The 13,997-nt window shown below is 43.7% G+C and overlaps 1 protein-coding gene across 1 annotated transcript; it reads left to right on the top strand.

The window, feature by feature from the left end:
• The first annotated feature begins 2,397 nt into the window (after positions 1 to 2,397).
• RBBP7 (RB binding protein 7, chromatin remodeling factor) lies at positions 2,398 to 11,288 on the top strand. The gene is given in 14 exon segments (XM_036380313.2): positions 2,398 to 2,596; positions 2,880 to 2,952; positions 2,954 to 3,007; positions 4,771 to 4,913; positions 5,366 to 5,488; positions 5,491 to 5,587; positions 5,842 to 5,956; positions 6,512 to 6,563; positions 7,423 to 7,565; positions 7,655 to 7,732; positions 8,304 to 8,380; positions 9,292 to 9,349; positions 9,863 to 9,973; positions 10,760 to 11,288. Coding segments are annotated over 14 exon segments (1,209 nt in total). The 5' UTR covers positions 2,398 to 2,580; the 3' UTR covers positions 10,829 to 11,288.
• The last annotated feature ends 2,709 nt before the right edge of the window (positions 11,289 to 13,997 follow it).

Here is a 13,997-nt window from a genome sequence, read left to right on the forward strand (position 1 = left end):
GTACAGCTTCCTGCAATTCAACAGGATTCTCAATTTAAATAAGTAAGCCATCCACAGGTATGATTCCAATCTGTGCGGGTTAAGGCAAAGGTTAATCCATACTTATTTAACATCACCAAAAGATTTCTACTTTTTACCACTCTGGTCAGAAAAGTAATGGTTTATTAGGGAAAGCTTCCAGTTGGAGGAGCTGGCTGCCTTCCTCAATCTTATTCCCTGATTCCCGTGCTGCAACCTTTGGCTGCTGTTAAGAGCCTCGGAGTCGCCTGCCTTTGCCTGACATAAACATTTTCCAGAACTGGATTCCTTGTTTGAAAAACTGGTTCAAGACCCTAGAAGGCTCAGTCCATGAAGAGTGTCTTCACAGAGGGGAAATTAAAATGAAATGCCAGCTATTATATGGCTGTTTCCCTCTCTCTCCTGCCACCATCCATAGCTAAGCACAGTGAGCTGCACTTCAGAGTTGATTTCCTTCCCTTCTGGGACTCCATGCATACGAGCCTTGATGATACAGGATTCATCTCTGTGAGTTTAACACTGAAGCAAGGATTCATCTTAAGACTGTAATTTACAACATGGCAAGAAAACACATGCTATTTGGAGACAAAAAGTTCCTTTGAATCTCTAAGGGCATTTGGGAGAATCTAACCTGATTCTTAACTGCCTCTATTTCCATTATTGTTCTGGAAAGTGTTATTAGCTGCCAGAAAGATCTACCCTGGTTAAGGCAAGTGTTCATTTAAGTTGAATTGAAAGCAGTTAAATTAAATCATAGAATCATAGAATGGTTTGAGTTAGAAGGGATCTTAAAGATCATGTGTTACAATGCCCCTGGGCAGGGCAGGGACACATTCTACTAGACCAGGTTGCTCAGAGCTCCATCCAACAGCCCTTAAACAATCTTTTGTCCACTGATAGCTGAGAGATCAGCAAGGCTGGGCAGGCATGGTGGTAAGGCTGTCTGATTTGGATGGTGGTAAGGCTGTATGTTTGATTTGTACATGGCTGCTTAAACAAAGCCATGCCACTTGCCAGGGTATGAGATACCACCACTGACCCCATTAGGGAGCGATAGAATTTAAAACTGGTAACCCTGACTGTTCCTGTGTGTCTGACAGTTCAGTAATGCAGTCAGTGCCTTCCATGCCAAAACTGCAACTAAAAATGGTTGAAACATACGTTTCTTCTAGAAAATTAAGCAATACTCAGCCCCATTGCTGAAAAAACACTAACTATTCAGCTGTGGCCACTGCAACCATTTTTACTTACAGATTTATTTACCTGGTCTAGTGGAGGGAACCCCTACCAAACAGGGTAGTTGGAATGAGCTGATCTTTAAGGTCCCTTCCAACCCAAAGAGTCTACGATTCAATAATTGTAAAATTTCTCGTTGCGAAGGGGGATCAATATCCACGTTTTTAGGGCGATTTAGGCTCATTAGGTTAAGACTTAATAGAGGTGTCCTCAGTGGCGCTGCTTTACCTACAGCCCCACCTCGCGGCCACAGCGCAGCACAGCGGCCACAGCACAGCACAGCGGCCACAGCGCAGCACAGCGGCCACAGCGCAGCACAGCGGCCACAGCGCAGCACAGCGCCCGCAGCACAGCACAGCGGCCTCCGCCTTCCCCCGGCCCCGCCTCCGCCTTCCCCCGGCCCCGCCTCCGCCTTCCCCCGGCCCCTCCTCCGCCTTCCCCCGGCCCCTCCTCCGCCTTACCCCGGCCCCTCCTCCGCCTTACCCCGGCCCCTCCTCCGCCTGCCCCCGGCCCCTCCTCCGCCTGCCCCCGGCCCGGCCCCTCCTCCGCCTTACCCCGGCCCCGCCTCCGCCTTCCCTCGTCCCCGCCTCCGCCTTACCCCGGCCCCACCCCCGCCTTGCCCCGGCCCCTCCTCCGCCTTCCCTCGGCCCCTCCTCCGCCTTACCCCAGCCCCGCCTCCGCCTTCCCCCGGCCCCTCCTCCGCCTTCCCCCGGCCCGGCCCCAGGCCTCCGCCTTCCCCCGGCCCCTCCTCCGCCTGCCCCCGGCCCTTCCTCCGCCTTCCCCCGGCCCCTCCTCCGCCTTACCCCGGCCCCGCCTCCGCCTTCCCTCGTCCCCGCCTCCGCCTTACCCCGGCCCCACCCCCGCCTTGCCCCGGCCCCTCCTCCGCCTTCCCTCGGCCCCTCCTCCGCCTTACCCCAGCCCCGCCTCCGCCTTGCCCCGGCCCCTCCTCCGGCTTGCCCCGGCCCAGCCCCTCCTCCGCCTTCTCCCGGCCCCTCCTCCGCCTTCCCCCGGCCCGGCCCCTCCTCCGCCTGCCCCCGGCCCCGCCTCCGCCTTCCCCCGGCCAGGCCTCCGCCTTCCCCCGGCCCCTCCTCCGCCTTCCCCCGGCCCCGTTCCCGCCCGCCCCTCCGCGCCCTAGCCCGGCGGCCCTTTCAGGGCCGCGGGGTCCTGTCTGCGGCACCCTCGCCACCTGCGCACCCGCGCCTCTTCTCCCTTCCTCCCGCCTTTCCAGGGGCTCCTGTGCGCGCTCTTTCCCTCCTTCCCTCCCTCCCCGCCTCCTCCGTTTCCCCCTGCGCCTTCGCTCCCTCCTGGCGCCGCGTGTCTCCCGACATGGCGAGCACGGACGGTAGGAGCCCCCGTCCCTCGCCCTCTGCCCGGCCGGGCGGTGGGTGTGAGGGTGCGAGTGCCCGGGGATGGCGGAGCGGGGCTGCGGCGCTCCGGGATTCCTCCCCGAGGAGCTTCCGCGGGAGGTGGGAGCGGGGATGGCTGCAGTTCCCGTCCCGCCCGCCGCCCCCGAGGGTCCTGCGGGACCCCCGCTCCTGTCCCGTGCCCGCCCCGGTAGAATCCCACCCGGGGCTGCAGCCCCATTCAGCACCTCCACTCTGGGTTCATCCCTTCCCTTCCTGCAGTGCTGGAGGACGCGGTGGAGGAGCGTGTCATCAGCGAAGAGTACAAGATCTGGAAGAAAAACCTCCCCTTCTTGTAACGCCCTGGAGTGGCCCAGCCTCACGGTGCAGTGGCTGCCTGAGGTCAGCAGGTGAGGAACGGGAAGGTGCCGGGGAGGCGCTCGGCTCCTTTCCTGTTAACCAACAGGAAGTGCTGAGTACCTTGAGGATAAAACCCATGCGAGACGAGAGCAATTTGGGTTAGACGTCTCTTGTTATCTTGTAGCTCTTTATTTTGCTTACAGGAAAAAGGTCACAAGTTGATACTTCACCGACGTCTAGATTAGCCTAGCAGAAGTTGTTGTGAGGTGTGAACAGTGTTCACACCTCAGTTCATTTCTAAATAAGAGATCTAGTACTCATCTGTAGTTAATTCTGATCGAGAAATCTATCTACTAAATTAGCTCATTCATAAAGAATGATTTTCCTCATGTGCTCTGTATATATTGTTCCATCAAGCTATAGTATCTATAGTATAGTATAAGCTTGATATCTTTTAAGACTGGACTTCAGAGAATATTCTAAAACTGGTTCTTTGCATCCTGGTTTTGTCCCTGGTTGAATGAATGTGTTTAAATTTCCCATTCTTCCATATCCCCCTGAAAAAAATTGTGGGTTCAGTTTAATTTCTTAAAGAATCATGAAGATGGGGATAGAATCTGTTCATGTGCCAACTACTACAGAACTTAAATTGTTGCAGTAACAACTCAGAGCTCCACTGAGGTAGTGGACAAGGACTGGTTTAATGGGGATTTTAGGTAGATATTAAAATACCCTGTGTGTAAGCTTCATGCAGTTATCAGAGGATGGTATCTTTCTTCTGTTAAGTTCCACTTTACATATGGTATGTTTTACATGTTGGTTAGGTGATCACTTCATTTGGGTACCAGAATGTTTGGGGATGATGTTGAGAGATGTGAGCTAAATAGTCATGGCATGGAGAAAATGCAGTGGGGATTTGAGGGTGTGGAGCCCTTATGAGGAACACTTCTGCTTGCCTCATATTTTGCAGATTGACTTAATATTCAGTTTAAAACCTGGTATTTCCAATTATCCAGTGTCAAAATATGTAAGCCATTTAAGGCAAGGACTGCCTCTTTGTATGGCATCTGACATGATGGGACAGCTGTTCCTGATGCAAGTAAGTGCATGTGCATTGTGTTTCTTGTTTGGCTTTGTATTTTTCCCCCCCTCTACATTTGGAAATGGTGTAGTAATACCTGTGGTAGTTTATGATTGCCCAAATGATTCTGGATTGCTTGGATTCAGGAAACATAATTAGTTTGTTGCATTCAAGAATGAAGAGGTTGCTTGATTTTTACTGCTCACATTTGTCCTTTCAGAGATGAATGGCACCATCCATCCAGCTGTTCACTTTTGACTAAATGTTGCATTCAGCCACCAGAAGAGAAATTTGATTCAAGTTCAGATAACTGGTAAAAGCTCCTAAGAGAAGTAACTAAAATAGGTTGCCATTTGTCTCCTCAGGATTTATGTTTTATGGAAAGAGTATTGATTGTTTCCTAAATCAATACTGTGAGACTCTAGGGAAATTAGACCAAAGTAGGAACTGGTGTCTCCTTTAACTGCTGTGCAAAATGTAACTGTCCCTTTCAAGCCACAGTGGCAATGTTTATGCCTTGCATTGTCACTCGAGCCTTGCTGGTTGTGTCTTTGGTTGGCTCATGGCAGAGTCCAGTTTGCTTTATTACACAAAGGCTTGCACCAAAGGGGATGATTTCTTAGGGAGTGTTTCTTTTCTAGCCCCCTGAAGCCTTCAGGGCTGTTGATGCAAGCTACAGAACTTCTGGAACTGAGCACATAATTTTATTCCAACATTTATTATTCTAAACAGGCCAGAAGGAAAGGATTATGCTCTGCATTGGCTGATTTTGGGAACACACACGTCTGATGAACAGAATCACCTGGTTGTTGCCAGAGTCCAGATTCCCAACTATTATCAGTTTGATTCTTTGAAGTCTGACAGTGAGAAAGGAGGTGTGTATGCAGCATTCTTAGGTTCTGTTTGAGCAGTATCATTACTGCTTTCAGTTGTTCTGATAATGATGTTCTAACTTTCTATTAAATACAAAAGTGGACAAATACTTACCAGTCCACACTAATTCTTGACAATTAAAAAGAAGAAACTTTTTGTTTCAGAAGAGCTTAGACAACATTGATATGCAATCCCTAGAATGTCTACTAGCTCTCAGTTGTGGTGAAAACTGGTACACATCTACCTCAAATAAAAACTAAAGCTCTGAAAGAGGATTCTAAATATCAGAAGTGTTAATGGTATTGTGCTACATGTGTGAGTCTTTCCTAGTCTTTGCTTGGGTTTAATAAGGTGCTACCACTGTTTCTTGGAGTAGGGAAGATGCTGTGAAATGCTGTTTCAGTAGTCTGAAATAATGGATGGGATAAACTTAACATTTTTCTGACAACTGTAGAACTTGGTGGCTTTGGATCTGTGACTGGCAAAGTTGAGATGGAGATGAAAATTAACCATGAGGGTGAAGTGAACCGTGCCCGTTACATGCCGCAGAATCCCCGCATCGTTGTGACAAAAACACCTCTGCTGATGTGCTGGTGTTTGACTACACTAAACATCCTTCAAAACCAGGTGGGTCAGGCTCCTTGGAGCTAAGCAAAATGCCTGCTTTCACAGAGGGGTAAACTTGTGTTTAACTGTGATTGGGACAGAGTTGCTGGGCTCTGGAACCCAAAGGTTCTTATCTTCAGTGACTTTAACTTCCTGATTATGCTCATTTTCATAAAAGAATCTTGGTAGTAACAGCACTCTCTGAAGAGGTTCATGTATGAAATATAATTATTGCAACAGAAACAAAGTTCTTGGGTGATAATGATGCCTCTATGAATTGGTGTGCAAGGACATGCTAAATGAAAGGAATTTTCTATCTTTCAGACCAAGTGAAGAGTGTAATCCTGAACTTGGATTAAGAGGACACCGGAAGGAAGGCTATGGCTTATCATGGAACTCAAATTTGAGTGGACATCTTCTCAGTGCATCAGATGATCATGTAAAAAACCACATCTTTTCCCCTGTAAAAAAAGCTCAACTCCTAATTTTTGCTGTAGTAGGTAATTGGAGAAAATCTGTCCTAGTGCAGCTGTGTATTGTTATGTGGGGAAGCTCTCACATATTGTAATTACATTTCTAAAGGCTGTAGTTGGTTTTAGGCTGTTATCAACCACAAGTTCTTTTTAAGGTTCTTGGTGTAAGAACAGAATGGTTTTATAGTTGTCTTCTGGAAAAAAAAACTTTAAACTGGATTAGGTCAAGACCATAAATTAATAAGACTCTCAAAGATCAATAAGTAATAGCTTATAAATTTCTTTGTGAACTTTAAAGTGTAAATTGCTTTTGTGACCTTCTAAATAATCCTTGGGCCTTGAACTTGCAGAAGGCCAATTGATAATTTAGCTCTCATTTATGCCATAATAAGTGCTCTTTTTCAAAAGCAAAGAATTGCTTCAGGAGTGGTGTCTCTTTATATGTAGAGTGTGATTGATTATTTATTTGAAAGATGGTACAATCAGAGTCTGCATTTCAATAGAATGTGGCTTATTTACAGACGGTGTGTTTATGGGATGTAAATGCTGGACCCAAAGAGGGCAAGATTGTTGGTGATTTTTGGGTAAGGTCTGCTGTGTCCTGCTGATGCCGTTTTTCAACCTAGAAATGAAACAAAACACACTTTTGAGATGATATTGGTATGGGAGGTAATATAAAAGGGGATCTTTATTGGAGGCCTCCAGGGCAGTTATGGAAGAATGTCCACAAAAGCCCACTCTCCATGGGGGTGCATACAATTTTATAAGTTTGTCAATTATGCTAATTTACTAAAAAAGCACCAATTAGGAGGACAAGTGCTGATGCAATTACCCCTCAGGTCAAACCCCTTCTCTGGAGCACCCTCCTTGGTACTGGCTGTACTTTGTTTGTGAAAATGTGCCTCCACGAGCTGTTTTCAACCTTTGTAGCCAGGGAGAACCAATATAGGATAGGGGCCCTTGGAATATGTTTTGTCTTTCTGCCTAGGGAAACAGCATGGGAAACTAACCACTAATACAATAGGCTACAAATGTATTTGTAAAGAATACAGAGAATACATAAAAGAAAAAAAGGTAAAACCAAAACAGAATCACTGCCACTGGACCTAGTCTACAGCACTTGGATAAAAAAAAGGCTCTGAATTTTGGAGTGATTTCATGTAGCTCTTTATGGCAATCAGCTACAGTGATGGTGCAGATTCACTGAAATCTACATGCCACTTAGTGAGTTCACATCACTTGAAAAGAAGATGTAACTAATATGTACGTCAGCTTCATGGTGCAAGCTGTTCATGTACAACAGACAGAAAATACTGAAGGTTTTGGAATGAATACTGTAGCTTCAGAGTTTAGTAATAAAAGCTGTAGTGACAGAGATCTTCCTATAAAAACTTAAGTTTGTTTGCTTTCCCTCTTTCCTCCCTGCCCCAAGCCCTTCACTGCCACAGCTGGGGCACAAGATCTAATGCCACGTCCAAGCCGAGTCACTCAGTAGATGCTCACACAGCCGAGGTCAACTGCCTGTCCTTCAATCCCTACAGCGAGTTCATTCTGGCAACTGGCTCTGCTGACAAGGTTTTCACTTGTGTGTACTTTACATTACTGAGCACTGCAGATGAAAGCCATTATAGTAAAACCAATTTCTTGTTGCTTGTGTCTCCCAGTTGGTGGCTCTGTGGGATCTTCGAAACTTAAAGCTGAAACTCCATTCTTTTGAGTCTCATAAGGATGAGATTTTTCAGGTGGGTAAACTATTTACAACTTGTAGAAAAAAACCAAAGAAGAGTACTGACTTGGACAAGAATATGTAGATTTGTGTTCTTGCAACACAGATAAATCTGTTGAATCAAAATTCACTATGTTGAGTTTGACAATTACAAACAGTACCATGTAGTTTATTTCTGCTCTTCCCCACTTTGAAGCAAGTAATCCACAACTTACTGCTAAAAAGATACTGGGTGCCACAAGTACCTTAAATACAAGTAGAAGGTTTCTCTAAAATAAAGTGCTATAGAGAGGACTTGGGTTCAAACCTTATTTTGTGAACTTTGTCTATTTAATTAAGTGCAAGTAACAGGGATTTTTAGACAGATTTAATGAAATATTGTAAATCTGTAATAGTGAAATAATGTTGTCTGTTCAGTATGAGAAATCTTAAAGACTAAAGCAGTTTATTTGAGCTGCTGAATGTCCTCTGTGCTGGAAGAAACTGATTTACAGAGTATAGTTAAAAATTAGTGGCCAGGGTGCTGGTTATTCAGGATATGCTTTGGAAATCAGTAACTGCTCCCTGAAGCTGTTTCCTTTCAATAGGTTTACTGGTCTCCTCATACTGAAACCATTCTTGCTTCAAGTGGTACCGATCGTCGCCTGAACATGTGGGATCTGAGGTGAGGAACAATTCCTGTCTCTTAGTCTATGTGAACAGATGGTTAAAAAAAGGCTGCAGGCCTGCATTATTTGGCAGGTTTGATTTGTGCTGTTCTCTAGCTTTCCTTGCCTACCTCAGGTCTGGTCTTCTGGGTATAAATAGAAACAGCACAGTACATGTAAAGTTACTTCTCCATCAGGGTTTCTTGCTAATAGCATTGTTTTCTGTTGTCCACTTGTTGCCTAGATTCAAAAGACTAAACTTGCAACAGTGTTAAAGTGGTAGAATAAAAAGCAGTTCTTTAATGAAAGCTTTCAGGTGCACAAATATGGCTATAAGTGTATGTGTGAAAAAAGAATTTTCTGCAATTTTAAAAAGGTTAATTAATTTGTTTATCTAGCAGGTATATCCAATAGGAGATCAATTGGCTCAGTAAAACATCCTTGGGTCCTTTTGGAGTTGGTCTAAGAGTTTCTTTGCCCTATTTCTTGTTATGTCTCTCAACTTCTGGTGGAAAACAAGATGTCCTTGTCAGAAATTCTATTCTTAAGAATAAGACTAAAGAGAATTTCAGGAATGTGTTAGAAAGGTTTAGCTAATTATTCTAAATGTGAGTGAGGGCAGGAAATGTACTAGAAATCATACAACTATATATTAAAAATCTACAAAGCTACAAATATGAAAAAGGCTAAAAATGTTTGGGCATCACATCAGTAAGTGATTTTTGCCTCCATGTGCTTCACAAGTTAAGATTCCATTTCATTAATGACAGTGCCAAGCAGTTGATGTTTTATACCTGGTGCTTATAGATATTTCACAGTGAGAAACACAAATTGCAAATATGGGAAACAAAGACCAGGAACTGCTCAGTTAAGCTGAAAGAGAATGCAACTGTCATTTTAATAAAAAGTATAAACTACTTTCTTGCAGTAAAATTGGAGAAGAGCAGTCTGCAGAAGATGCAGAAGATGGGCCTCTTGAGCTGCTGGTACCCTTTTGTTCAGGTTTCAGTGTGCTGACATGCTGTGTGGCAGTGGGATGTCTTGTCACTGTGCTGCTAAAACTGCAGCTGTTCATAAATCTTTTCACCTCCTGCGTTTCCAGTCCAGTGCTTTAATTTGCTGTAGGCTTCCTCTCTTCAGTTCTGAAGGTTTCCCCATGTCTTGTGTGACTCTGTAAGTGCTCTTAGAGATAATCAGAATGAAATATGGCTGGATTTCACAGCCCAGCCCTCTGTGAAGAGAGACCATTTTGAGGATGTCAGTTGTTGCTGTAATAATAGGAACTGTTATCTCAAATGCTGTCCCAGCAACTGCATCTGTGTCCATAAGCAGCAAATGGAAGCACTTGAACTCCTTCCTTATGTCTGTTGGGAATCTCTAGTAGCAGGGTTTTCTTTGGATAGTTGTTAGCATGATGAATTTATCTTGAGAATCCTGGGTTTAAACAGATTTATCTAGAGTTGAAATGGCTTACTGAAGCTTGTGGGGTTTTTTAACAGTTTATTCATGGAGGACACACTGCCAAAATTTCAGACTTCAGTTGGAATCCTAATGAGCCTTGGGTAATCTGTTCTGTATCAGAGGACAACATAACGCAGATATGGCAGATGGTGAGTGTCACAACAGCTCTTGAATTACTCTAAAGCTTGTTGTATAAATGAAACTGAGAAGGCTTGTTCTTCTTGGGGCAGCCTGTGCCTTCAAGGACTGAAAGTTGTCTGTGCCATATACTTCTAGATCTAATCAGAAAGTGTAAGACTTTAAAAAGAAAATCAAGACTAAACCAACTTGAATAAAAGCAACCGCTAGTTAATTCTTGATTCCAAGTTCTAGGTACCAATTGACATCAAGATTTATTCTTAACAAAGCAGTTGCAAATTTATATCCAGTATTAGCCAAGACTTACTCTTGCCCCTCCTCCCCCATATATTGGCTGTAAAGCAGGATGCCTTTTAAATCCCCAGTTATTTCATATTACTTTACATTACAGGAAATTGATCAGCTATCTTAGAAATGTGGAATAAAGTAATTTGGGAATAAACTGAGTTAAAAAACTCTTAACAGACTAAAATGTGTGTCACTGGTCAGGCTTCTTTTTGTAGTACCTGTGGTTGAAATAATTCCAAATAAAATGTTCATAACAGGGCTAGTGGTTAAGTGGCTACTGCTTTTGCTGTTGAAATGGAGCAGTGCAAGAAGGCAGCTGCCAAAATGTAGCCACTGTGTACACATTTCTAAGTTTGGCAGCCCTTTAAGAAAGGGCAGGGAGAAAATCCCATCAAGGAGGGGATGATGGTTGTGCCACCTTGGTGTTATTGAGGGGTTTTTCTGTATGAAGTGTAGAAGATTGTTTAAAAACAATTGTATGTATCACTTGTAATGTTTTGTGTCTTCAGGCAGAAAACATTTACAGTGATGAAGAACCAGATATAACAGCAGCTGAACTGGAAGCTCAAGGAATGTAACTTTTCTTCTTTAAGGAACTACTGGGAATGACATAGTAATGTAATTTGACTACGGTATACATAAAATAAAGCCCTTAAAAATGTGCAAAACCAAATACCAAACCAAAGAACCCCACAATCACTGGGCAGAAGCATTGCATCAAAACAGGAATATTCTTAATTGGATTAAGCAAAAAGCTTGTATAATCAAGTTGTCATGGGATACCCTTGGTTCTGTGGGCACTTTGAGCTGTTGTATACTGTACAGCAGTTAGCTTTAGAGAAAATAAGAATGACTTAATATCTATGTCTATATTTTTAAATAAACTCTGTGTGTTCATGTAAATTAGTCAAATCCTCACTCTTCACACATAGAAACTGTATAAAAATACCCTTTTGTATTAATATGTAAAAAGAGCTTTTCACTTTTACACACCACTTTTAGATTGGTTTTGCATAAATAAAATCTATTTTTAAAAGTGTTTGGTGTGTTTAATGTCCACTGCATAAGTTAAATGCCTTCTTGCATTCAATAATGGAATAGAATTTAATTGCTGCCTGGTGATAAAGTTATGTATTTTTTAGTTTATAACTTAGCCCACAGTTAAAAATCTGGGAAGATTAGAGTTGTCCTCATGCAAAAAAAACCAGTGGAATTCATAAGTTGACTTGTTCACAAAGGGCATGGGTATAGAAGGAGGTTTAGGGAATCCATGGGGAGAGCCAGTAGATCTCTGTGAAGTTCAAGTACAAATCTTGAGCAGACTCAAGTAACTTCTTTGTGTTTGGGTGATTAGTGGTTGGATTTTGTCTGTAGAAGTTGGTGTGCTGTGAGGGTTTTTTTGGGTGGTGATAAAAGCACTGTCCTTTATAATTTTCTTAAGTGCCAAGGTGCCAGTGCCCTCTGAGTGAATTGGTGTCAGGTTAGAGTCTGTGTCTGGTTAGAGCCTTCCTGTTGCATTTTTTACTTAAATGAGGTGATTGGGTCTAAAATACATCAGTGTCTGAACAAATAACAGACAAACACACACTTTGCTTCTAAACCTTGGATTGACTGAAAAGCTCAAGAATTTTGCCGGTATAGAAGTGAAATGTCTTCATATTTATCATAGATGTACAGATGATGGATAATGTTGGAAGCTGTCAGACAAGTCTTAAGTAGTGTTTATAGCTCTTAGCTACTTAAGACCTTAATGAAATTAATTGCTGGCTGTCCTGATCTTTCTGCTCAAGCTGAAAAAAAAAAAAAAGATGACAGTGGTGACTGATACTGACATGGTGATACCTTGCTCTCCTCTCCACTGGAGCTGTAAGAAGTTAGCAGACAACTGGGCTCAAGCTGTGTATCTGAAGCTGCCTGTGCTGGCCTGGCTGGGATGGAGTGCTTGTCCATGTGAGCAGGGCTGGGCTGCTGGGAACTGTGGTTTGGATTTATGGCTGGAATGCTGGTAAGGCTGCTGTGCTTTGCTGCTTGCTGGGCAGTGCTCGCACACTGTGGGGAAGGGGCACAGGCTGGGGAGGAGACACAGCTGAGACAGCTGACCCCAATGGCCAAAGGGATATTCCTTACTGTAGGCCATGCTCAGCAATAACATGGGAGGAGGAAGGTGAAGAGGGCCTTTCCTGGTGGCCATCGCTTGGATGGTGGGAGGGCAGTGACCTGTGGCAGGGAGGGGGCAAGTGCTTTTATTCTCCCTCATCCACTTCTGAAACTCCTCCAGCTGTACCCAGGAGATTTTCTTCCTGTTGTCTTTCCCACCCTGCTGGGGAAGCTCAAGTGACAGCACATGATAAGCATTAAACACTGAATTCAGAGGTGGTTTATGGTCAGGCCCTACATTCTTTTGGCAATCATTCTGACACACACAGCTCTTGAAAAACAGGAAATGAAGATGTCAACAGCCCAGCTTTCTGGAAAAACAGAAACACTTCCCTGAGATCATGGTGGTGGCTCCTCTTGGTACAGATAGAGCAGTGCTCTTTGACATGACCCCTCCCTGCTGCTGGTCCTCTTCAGTGCTCACTTCAAGGAGACCTCCTGGATGCTTGGCACCAACATGTAGAGCACAGCTCATCCCTAGAATTGGTGCTTCCAGCTTTGTGTGTGAAATGTGGTTTGGGTTGTTCAGCCAGCACTGTGGCAGTGGTCTTTTATTGCTCATAAAGCCAAGGGCCACTACTGTTGAGCATCACACATTTTTGCATCACCAACTCCTCTGAAGATAAACTTAACAGAAGTAGTTGTGAGGAGCTGCAAGGCATTAAGTGTAACTGATGCTGAAATATTTTGGAACACTGATATCTATATAACAAAAAACCTGAGAGTGTGTGTAACATTCCTACATTTTACTTCAGTGTGACAAAAAGCAAGTTTGGGTTTTTCCTTTACCCTGTAGGAAGAACTGTATTTGCTTTTATTGTAAAATGCAAGACCCTTGAGAACCTTAACTGTGTGATAACAGGTAATTTTTGCTATGTAGCTGCACAGTTTATGCCATTATCCATACTATACTTTGTCTTCCATGTGTAAGCAATGCCTCTTCAGCACTGAAACAGCTGAAGAAAGCTGTGTAAACTCTGTACAGGGAGCAAGTATTTAAGTCAAACACCCAGTTTGACCTATTGCTTTATGGCCACTGAGATGTTTGGTGCGGTAGTCTTTATAATTCTTTCAACATCAACTTTTGTCTTGTGAATTTTAAACCCAAAGCTTTCCCCAGTTTAAGCAGAATCAAACATGGATAACAATGTTTTGAGACTATTCTAACTATTCTTCCCATTTAAAAGGCAATGGATAAAACATCAACAGTGCATAAAATCCATATTCTGGAGAAAAGGGTTAGGAAAAGAGTCAGTAACCACCCAGCAGGAAACAGCAGATGCACAAAGCCAGCAAAAGCTTTGATGAAAAGGATTTATAAAAAAGGCAGCATGATCAAGATCAAATAGTCTTTATGAATACAGGCATAAAGGGTAGAAACCAACCAAACAACTCCAACAAGTTACATGGATTAAATACCAGTATCAGCATGGACTTGGCAGAACTGAGGTAGTTATTTTGGTGCTTAACACCAGGACATAAATCTGGTAGAAGTTAGTGAACTACATCAATATGGACTATTTTGTCAAATGGCTGTATTCAGATACATTTTACAAATGAGTGACTTAAAATAATTTTCTCAGCTTAAAA

The sequence above is a fragment of the Molothrus ater genome, chromosome 2, assembly GCF_012460135.2.
Source record: "Molothrus ater isolate BHLD 08-10-18 breed brown headed cowbird chromosome 2, BPBGC_Mater_1.1, whole genome shotgun sequence".
NCBI classification, from domain to species: domain Eukaryota; kingdom Metazoa; phylum Chordata; class Aves; order Passeriformes; family Icteridae; genus Molothrus; species Molothrus ater.